This window comes from Humulus lupulus, chromosome 4, assembly GCF_963169125.1.
Source record: "Humulus lupulus chromosome 4, drHumLupu1.1, whole genome shotgun sequence".
Taxonomy (NCBI): Eukaryota; Viridiplantae; Streptophyta; class Magnoliopsida; order Rosales; family Cannabaceae; genus Humulus; species Humulus lupulus.
The window spans coordinates 142,918,854-142,929,224 of NC_084796.1; the positions used below are offsets into that span (position 1 = coordinate 142,918,854).

General features: G+C 35.9%; 1 protein-coding gene and 1 non-coding gene across 2 annotated transcripts; one reads left to right on the forward strand and one right to left on the reverse strand.

Annotated features, from left to right (window-relative positions):
- Positions 1–2,514: 2,514 nt before the first annotated feature.
- Positions 2,515–2,621, reverse strand: LOC133833281 (small nucleolar RNA R71). Its single transcript, XR_009892673.1, has one exon. It is a non-coding gene; the product is annotated as a small nucleolar RNA R71 (small nucleolar RNA).
- Positions 2,622–2,972: 351 nt separating this feature from the next.
- LOC133832580 (uncharacterized) lies at positions 2,973–3,800 on the forward strand. Its single transcript, XM_062262903.1, has one exon. It carries the CDS (start codon positions 2,973–2,975, stop codon positions 3,798–3,800), a length of 828 nt encoding a protein of 275 aa, XP_062118887.1.
- Positions 3,801–10,371: the final 6,571 nt, after the last annotated feature.

The following is a 10,371-nucleotide window of genomic DNA, read 5'->3' on the forward strand; positions in this document are numbered from 1 at the left end:
ACAGGTGCTATATGGAGCAGGTAAAGGCCAAAGAAAGTTGGACCATCCTTGAGTTGGAGAGCTTAGGTGATGATGTGTACATATGCAGCTGCTCGGCTACTACGACTGAGGGTTTAAAGAGGAACTAGGGTTAAACCCTATTTTGCCACTCAGGTCAGCTGGTTGTAAATCTTTTACTGTAATTTACCTTTAAATTATATTTTGGGATCCAAATGTATACTGTAAATGTTTTAGTGAAACATTATATCTTTAACCAAAATTTTTAACCCTAAACCGTTAATAACATTTAGTTACACGATTATGGCCAAATGGCTCGGTTAGCGAGTTTAGCATAGTTTAAAATGCACAACGTAACGATCCTTGGGTAGTAGAGCGTTACATTTACACTCCACGAACCTTGAAAATCTAGCACGCATGCTCTCAAAATATCTTCCAAGGTCTGAATTGTTCATTCACTATGGCCATTCGTCTGTGGATGGAAGGCAGTACTAAACTTGAGTTTAGTTCTCTATCCCATTTGCATTTGATAAACAAGTTTTAGGCTCGTTTATGGTCTAGTTTTTAGGAAGGTTTTCATTAGTTTAGGGCTATTTTATTGCAGAATTATGCTCGTTTGTTCATGTTTCAGGTTTTTGATGCTAAGATGGTGAAAATAGTAGAATGAAGTGAAAGTGGAAGAAAATGGAGTTATTTTAGAGAAAATCGAGTCTTTCGGGAGAAATAGGTCCGAGTACTGATTCTGTCAATAGTGCCCCAGTGTTACAAAACAAGTGCTACAATGCTTGAAGGGTCTGAAGAGTAGCGCCCCAACGCTACATTACTGGCACTACAGCGTGAGTAAAACAATTTTTGAGGTAATTTGGCACTATCAACAGTGCTACAGCGCCCAAAAACTAGCACTACAACGCTATCGACGCGATTTTGAGATTTTTAGCCACTTTTAGAAGGACAAAACGGTCTTTTCACTTGGGAGCATTGGAAAGCTATTTAAGGGACATTATTCTTCGAATTTAGGAGGCAGTTTTAGTTTTATAAACCCTACATCTAGAAAAGATTGCTGTAATTAGATTTCTTTTTTGGTTTATGACTTTCTAGCTTTCTTCTTCATTTGAATTTTTTTAGGTTATTTTCTATGAACAATTATTTGAATTTTATTGTCATTATGTTATCTATGAACTAAATCTTTTATTTAGGGGTTAATGTAGTCACTTGAATTTCAATTTAATTTTATTATGATGTTCTATGGATACTTCTTTTCTATTTTAATTTATATGATGTTTGTTTAATGCTAGTAAGTAATTGATCACTATTTACTTGATTTAAAGGTTTTGATTCAAAATTCGAAAGATGAGAATTGAATATGCTATTATTATATAGACATATGTTGCATATTGGACGAAAGTACCTGTATGACTTGTGTAGTAATTAGGTTTCTATGCTTAATGCCTTCTATATGTTTAAGTTTATCACAGAGATGTAGAAAACCTACATATAGGCTGAGATGTTATATCTTGAAAAAGAATAGGAATTGATTATGTTAACCAGCTATTAGAATAGGAAGAAGAGATTTAGAATTTATTAATAAAATTAATAGAATGAAAAGTTGATGAAATTAATTCCTAGGCTTTTTATTATTGATTATTAATTCGTTGATTTATTATTCTATTTACAGTTATTTAAATTGTGTTCATAGTTTAGAATTATTCATCTTTATTTTAATCACCAATAAAAAGTGAAAAACGATTATTGGAAATCGGTTAATAGTCTCTGTGGGACGATCTCTGTTCTTACAGACTTTATTACTTGACACGACTACGTATACTTGCGTACAGATTTAACAGATCAAGTTTTTGGCACCGTTGTCAAGGACTAATAATCAATATCAAATATAATTGTTATTCAATCTACTTTGGTTTTAATTTAACATTTTCTAAATCGAGTTGCTTTTAAATTTCTCAATTTCAGGTGAACTATTTTATGCGACGTAAGGGTTAGAAAATACTAGTACCTGTTGATCCTGAGATTGAGAAGACCTGCAAAATAGAAAGAAAATAGAAAAGACTTGAAAGGATGGCCCAGAACGTCAATAATGTTGCTAATAATAATCTGAATCAGGGTAATGCGGGGAGTGCTGCAGCTGAGGCAGACTTACCCTTGAGGGACTATGTACTCCCTACTATTACAGGGGTACATTCTAGTATTCGCCCACCTACTGTGGAGGCAAACAATTTTGAGATTAAGCCTTTGATTATCCAAATGGTTCAGAATTGCGTTCAGTTTGGCGGGCTACCTAATGAGGATACGAACCTCCATATTACCAACTTTTAGGAGTTATGTGATACTTTCAAAATGAACGGAGTAAGTAATGATGCAATCCGTTCGAGGCTATTTCCGTTTTCTTTGAGAGACAGGGCTAAAAGTTGGTTGATTTCGCTGCAAGCCGATTCCATTCTGACTTGGGAAGACCTTGCTCAAAAATTTATCGCTAAGTATTTTCCTCCTGCTAAATCATCATGGATTAGAGGTGAAATAAATAATTTCTGTCAATTTGATGGGGAATCATTATATGACGCTTGGGGGATGTTTAAAGAGCTATTGGAAAAATGTCCACATCATGGTATAGTGAAATGGATGTTGGTGCACACTTTCTATAATGGACTGAGGGGAAACACAAGCACTATTACAGATGCAGCAGCAAGTGGAGCATTTATGAGCAAAAGCGCTAACGAAGGTTACGAGCTTTTAGATGAGATGGCCATGAATGATTATAATTGGCCATCTGAGTGAGAAAATAAGAAGGTGGAAGGTGTTCTAGAAGTTGATCCTATTGCTATGCTCACTGCTCAAATTGCTTCGCTAACAAAACAACTGCAACAACAAAAAAACATTTCAGGTCAAGCGATGCGATTACAACCCACTCTTATCAGTTGTGAGACATGTGGAGGCCCTCTCATTTTTAGCAATGTCCAGCGATGAATACTTATTTGGTTGATGATATCCCACTTGAACAAGTCAAAGCCATTGGTAATTTCCCAAGGCAACCGAATAACAACCCATACCCTAACAATTATACTCCAGCATACAAGAACCATCCGAATGTGTCGTGGAATAATAATCAAGGGCACCAACCACGGTATCATCAAAATCCACCTCAATATCCTCCATATAGACCATCTTATGGGCTAAACCCAAGGCCCTTTTATGATACTCAAAGGCCACAAATGCCGCAACATCAACAACCACTGCCTCAAATGACTAAACCAGAGGTATCTGCTGATTCATTGAGCCAATTTATGATAGAAACCAGATCCTCCATTCAAAGCTTAGAAACACAAGTTGGCCAACTTGCAAAGTTAATGGCGGATCGTAATCATGGGGCTTTACCTAGCTCAACTGTGGTGAATCCAAAGGAGCAATGTCAAGCTGTCACCTTGAGGAGTGGGACTAAGTATGAGGGGCCTATAGTAGAAAACAAGGGTAAGAAGATTGAAGATCAACCTGTACCTAGTCCAGCACAAGAGGAAGTTACTGAAGACCTCCCAAAGAAAGAGACACCAAAATATACCGAGCCTACACCGAAGATTCGATATCCTCAACGGTTTCAAAAGGCTAATCTTGACAAACAATTTTCTAAATTCTTGGATATCTTTCGAAAATTACACATTAACATCCCTTTTGCAGAGGCTTTAGAACAAATGCCAAGTTATGTGAAGTTTATGAAAGAAATTTTGTCAAGGAAGAGGAAGTTAGAGGATTATGAGACGGTTGCACTAACTGAAGAGTGCAACACAATACTTTAGAAGAAACTACCTCCAAAGCTTAAAGATCCTGGTAGTTTCAATATCCCATGTTCTATAGGGGGTTTAGTAGAAACAAAGGCTTTATGTGATTTAGGAGCCAGTGTGAATTTAATGCCTCTATCAATCTTTCAGAAGCTAAATTTGGGAGAAGCTCGACCAACTACAATATCTTTGCAGATGGCAGATAGATCAGTTAATCACCCTCTTGGAGTGATTGAGGACATATTGGTAAAAGTGAGTAAATTCATCTTTCCTGTAGATTTTATTATTTAGATATGGAGGAAGATGAAAATATTCCAATAATACTTGGGAGGCCATTCTTAGCGACTGGTAGGGCTTTAATTGATGTACAAAAGGGTGAGTTAAAGCTGCAAGTGCAAAAAGAGGAAGTTATATTTAAAGTTTTTGCAGCAATAGAAATTCCAACTTGTTGTAGAGTTGAAGTGGTAAACCAAGAAGGGAACAAGTTGGAAGTCTCTAAGAAAAGCTCCATAGTTAAAACCGGAATGAGAAAGGGGCGTAATCGGTTAAAAAAATACTTTAATGAAAGGATTCGAATGTTATATGAGCGAGGGAAAGTTACGACAATTTCTAATCACAAGAAGCGAGGGCCAACTCATGACACTATGGCTCTCAAGGATGTGCGGGGAGGACTTGATCTAAGTTGAAATTGAATGAAAACAAGAGTCCAGCTAAAAGACGTTAAAGACAACACTCTTAGGAGGCATTCCTATGTTTATTTTTATTTTCTTTTATTCTATTTTAACTTTATGTTATTTGTTTTTGTTTTGTTTGGAACAATGTTTTAGGGAATTTATGTTATTTATTTTTAGTTTTAATTAGGAAAAATTCTGATGTAATTTATAAACCGTGAAAAACGTGAAAAACACAAGGGCGCTACAAGAAAAGGCTTAAATTTTTTTATTTTTTGAAGCTGTAGCGCTACAGCGCTCTCCAAGCAGCGCTATTTCCAAAGGATTCAGTATTTTTGTAAGGACACCTAGCGCTACAACGCTATCAAGGTAGCGCTACGGCGCTACTTCCAGAACTAAAAGGAAGCTTGAATTGCCAAGCAACACTACAACGCTGTCCCAGTAGTCCTACGGCGCTCGTTCCAGATTCAAAAGGGGTTAAAATTACAAGGTAGCGCTACAACACTCTACCTATAGCGCTACAGTGCTCTAAAGCCTCATATATTTTTTTTTAAAAGGGCAGGGTTTCGAAATTTTCCCCATAACCTTTTCTTCTTCTTCTCCCATTCCATTTTCTCTCTATTCCAACTCCTCAAAACCACCATCTATCCTCCATTAAAGCCTCTTCCAAGAAATTCCACCATATTTTTCCACTTTTAATCTTCATCTTTTCCTTCTCTCAGCCATATTACCCATTGATCTAATCCTTTCCACCAAAACCAATTTTAAAAATCAAAATTTTGAACCCTAAATATCAAAATTTCACATTTCTTGAAGAAAGTTCAAATTTTCAAGGGGCTTTGATCATTCAAGCACGTGGAAGGCCATTTATTTGGGTGTTTTTGAGATTATGAGTATGAGCTAAACTCTAAATAGCTAGGATAATTGGAACCCTAATATGTGATTGTCTTGACACTTTTATATTAGTGCTAATGCAATATGAGGTTTATTCATTCAAATATTTATCATGGTTAATGCTTGTTATTGATTGATCACCTTTAGTAGATAATTGGGTTAATTTTTAATTCTGAAAAGGTTGAAATTAATTGACACACAATTTGAATGGTGCATGCTTGAACTCTTTGATTTCAATATTATAGTGATATATACATATATTATTACCATGCATAGTCTTATGGAATTGATGCTAAAATTAAATCTTTGAAATTGAATTTGCATAGACATATGTGATTTAATTTAAAGATTAGAATCATAGTTCTTTGAAGAAAACCTATGAAAATCAATTAAAATTCTGGACTACTAGACCACCAGTTGCTGCAACATTAGTCCAGCATCACTGTCAGAGTTGCATATTAGGGGGATAATTATTCTAGTTGCCATCATACCATTTGTCACTCCTTGAATCAATTTTCCTGAGTTGTTTCTTTTATTTTTTTTGCATTTAATTAGTATTTAATTACTTGGTTCTTAGACCACAATCCTTTTAATTAATCTTAGTATTTTAAATCATTTTGTTAGAACTTAGTTTCACAATGAAAACTTAAGAAATCCGTCCTTGTGGATATGATATCTGGTACTTGTTACTATATTACTTGTTGTTGATAGTGTACACTTGAACTTAGCTTTATTTTACGCAACAACCACGATCTTAAGTAAACCTTCTAAGACTAGTTCAAATTATGAGCTTATAACTTAGTTATCTAAACTAGTCATTAATGTGTTGTAGCCAAACATATCATAAGTTGTCTTATTCGGATTCCTTAGCGCTTGCTTGTGGAAACCTTCTATCCAGAAGCGAGCCTTCACGCTTAGAAAAAACTGTAGTGAAACCACACAGTGACTCAGATTAAACTATGGTATATTCTTATAGTTAATATTTCACGATAGCTACATGAAATATATTCTTAGAGACTCTATACTATAGTCTCTTATACACTTCATAGTGTATAAGGTCGAATTTCGTTTCAATCTTTATTGTAATATGAGAAAATTGGCCTCACCGCAACACACTCACCGTGTTGTGCATGTTAATATTCTTTAAATGAAGAACTCCCTTATTGGATAACTCATATTTTAGTTTTAGGAAAATGTCATGCCCCAACTAACTTTAAGACGTCTGACCATTAAAACTACTAAGCATAGCTACTATTTTGGAATACATGCATAAAATAATAGAAATTTATTATAAAAATCCAAAATACGGGATCCCATTGTTATTACATAAAATCATAAACAAAACAAAAACCTTTAATTAATTGTTAAAATACTAAATGCGGAAAACATACATACATAATTGAAAAAACTTGAAACAAAATGTCATCCTCAATCTTTCCCATCAATCCATTCATTCAGTTCTCGCCCAATACACATGCCAAAGCTGCCATGAATCCGTCCCGCCTTCCAAGCTCATTTTCCTGCACAATTTAAAATAAAATGAATGAGCCTAATGCCAAGCAGGGAAAATGTACCAAAACATATTATACATAATAAGACTAAAAACATAAATCATAAAACATATGACGTAAAAACGTAAAAACATAGGATTACAATATTATTGGCCATTAACTCATTACTGTAGTATGTGATAAAATCATCTAGGTCCTCTGTCTATTAATCGAGGTAGGTTAGATCACAAAATAGTATATGATAAACCATCTAGGTCCTCTTGCTACTATTCGAGGTAGGTTTAATCATAACTCTAATCTACGATAATGATAAAAATCTTAGGATTTGCTTATTTGCTGTCTAAGCAACTATATTTTCCAAGTGACTACAACATAAAACATATACAAATATAAACATAACATAGCATATAAACATATCATAACACATACAATCTAACCTATTTTCCTTACCAAAAACCGGGATATTGGAGACAAGAACGGGATGGAAAACTCCTAAAACCAAACAGTAAAAATCATAAGTTTCTAAAGAAATGGAGATGAAAAGAAGATTTAAACCATCAAGATTAAAACTTGTCGAAAACCTTAAGATTCAAGAAACTTAAACACCTAACCAAAAGCCATAATAACAAGTTAGGATCTGGAAGAAAATGAAAGAAAATAAAAGAACTATAATGAACTAAACCTGAGGATAAGAATACCTTGGATAGACTAGGACTCCGATCTACACCTCAATACTGAAATATCACTCTATCTTACTTCCCAAGTGTTTAGAAAATCTTATATTGGAAAGCTTTTAATCCCAAAACCCTAGTTTTTTCTCTCTAGAATAAACTTACCAGCTCGGAGGCTCTGAAGAATGCTTGAATTATCAATGAAATGGCTGAGTGCAAGGTCCTATTTATAGATTTCAAGGAGTGAAACTAACCCCTTTTAAAAAGAATAAATAAATGAATATTAATTGAATAAATTTGAATTTTCAGTTCAACAGATGCCCAAAATTTGGTCAAAAACATTCAAGAGCAAGTCCAAGTTGTTGAGGGCTATTTCTAGCTAGGATTCCACAGATTTTCAAACTATACTAAAGGAGTCGATACATCGCCCCCTATAGGCAATATATCGCCTGCCCCTATATCCCGAGCCTCCGTGGTTTCGTTCGTGTGAAGTCAACGTGTTTTTCGTATCACCCATAGGCGATATATCGACCCCTATGACTGCGATATTTGGCATATGCTAATATTTTAAACACGTTTTTGAACACTTTCGACACACTTGAAGTTTGTTAAAACAACTTTGACTAAATAAAACTTGATCCTAACAGCTGCTGGAAGGTTCTAGACCTTCTAGATCTTTCCTTTACTAATTTATTCATCTAAAATCCTAAAATCCTTAATAAACATGCATGTGACAAGTGTCATGTTCTTAATTATTCTATCTAAACCTTAGGTTATAATAAATATCATTTCTAGGACCAATTATATTAATCAAACCTTATGTTAAAATTAATATTTCTAAACTATAGGTTAAACTTATAAAATCCATAACTATTTCTACGAGTTTCCAACTAAATCCCGACTTGAACCAATAACCACGAAAACTAAAATACTACAAGCTACTACTAAGTAAAATGCCAAGACGCTACAATTCTCCCCTACTTAAAAGAATTTCGTCCCCGAAATTTACTTACCGAACAATTTCGGATATCGTGCTCGAATGTCTTCCTCCAACTCCCATGTTGCCTCCCGTTTTGTACTATTACTCCATAAGACCTTAAGTATCGGAATAATCTTAGACCGTAATTCCTTTATCCCCTTCTCTAGGACACTAACCAGTCGTTCCTCGTAAGTCAGGTCTTTCTGAAGTGCTAACGTATCATACTTGAGAACGTGAGATGGGTCTGACACATATCTACGCAACATCAAGATGTGAAACAAATTGTGGCTTTTTGCTAGAGCTAGCGGTAGGGCTAATCTATATGCTACTAGTCCCACCTTGTCCAATATCTCAAAAGGACCTATAAACCAGGGACTAAGTTTGCATTTCTTCCGAAACCGCTTCACTCCATTCATAGGAGATATTCTTAAGAAGACTTGATCTCCGACTTTTAATTCCACATCTCGCTGGTTGGCATTTGCATAACTCTTTTGCCAACTCTGAGAAACGACCATACTCTTTCTAATCAACTCCACTGCATCATGAGCCTCTCTAACAGCTTCAGTTCCCAGAAGTTATCTTTCTACTACCTCATCCCAAAGTAACGATAATCGACACTTCCTTCAATAAAGTAACTCATAGGGTGCCATACCGATCGTTGCCTGGTAGCTATTATTGTAGGAGAACTCTATAAGTGGCAAATACTTACTCCACGATCCTCCGAAGTCTAGTACACAAGCGCGCAACATATCTTCTAAAATCTGTATGGTACGCTCGGACTGACCATCGGTCTGAGGATGAAATGCCATATTGAGACTTAGTTTGGTACCCATGGCTTCTGACAAGCTTCTCCAAAATCTCAATGTAAACACTGATCCTCTATCGAATACTATGGTCTTAGGGATTCCATGCAGTCGTACAATTTCTCGAACATAAATGTTTGCGTACTGGTCTACAGTGTACGTCATCTTGACAGGTAGGAAGTGAGTTGACTTGGTGAGTCTATCTACCACAACCCAAGCCGAGTCGTGTTGCTTATTTGTTCATGGTAATCTCGTCACGAAGTCCATGACTATGTCTTCCCACTTCCATTCTGGAATACTAAGTGGTTGAAATAAGCCTGCGGTTCGTTGATGTTTTGCCTTTACTTGTTGGCATTTTAGGCATTTAGACACATATTCTGCTATGTCTTTCTTCATTCCCGGCCACCAATATAGTGCCTTAAGGTCGTGAGTCATCTTGGTTGACCCCAGGTGAACTGAGTATGGGGTAGTGTGCGTCTCTTCTAAAATCTTCAGCTTAATCCCATAGTCATTCGGCACGCACACCTGTCCTTTATATCTCAAGAATTCTTGTCTTGATATGGAGAAATCTGTAGTCTTGCCTTCTTTGACTGCATCCATATGCTACTAATGTGTCATCATGCCCTTGCCCGATCCGTATATCATCTAGTAAACTTAACCAAATAGACAAGCTAGCCAGTTGACCCCTGACTAGTTCTATTCCGGCATTAATCAGCTATTGCTGAAGCGACTTTTCAATTCCAAATAATGCTGCTAGATTTCTGTAACTCTTCCGACTTAACGCATCTGCAACTACATTCGCTTTTCCTGGGTGGTATAGGATTTCGCAGTCATAATCCTTTACTATTTCTAACCATTTGTGTTGCCTCATGTTGAGCTCCTTCTATGTGAAGAAATATTTTAAGCTCTTGTAGTCCGTATAAATCTCACACAGTTCTCCATAAAGATAGTGGTGCTAGATTTTCAATGTGAATACAACCGTTGCCAACTCCACATCATGTGTTGGATAGTGTTGCTCGTATTCCTTCAACTGGCTTGAGGCGTAGGCTATCACTTTGTC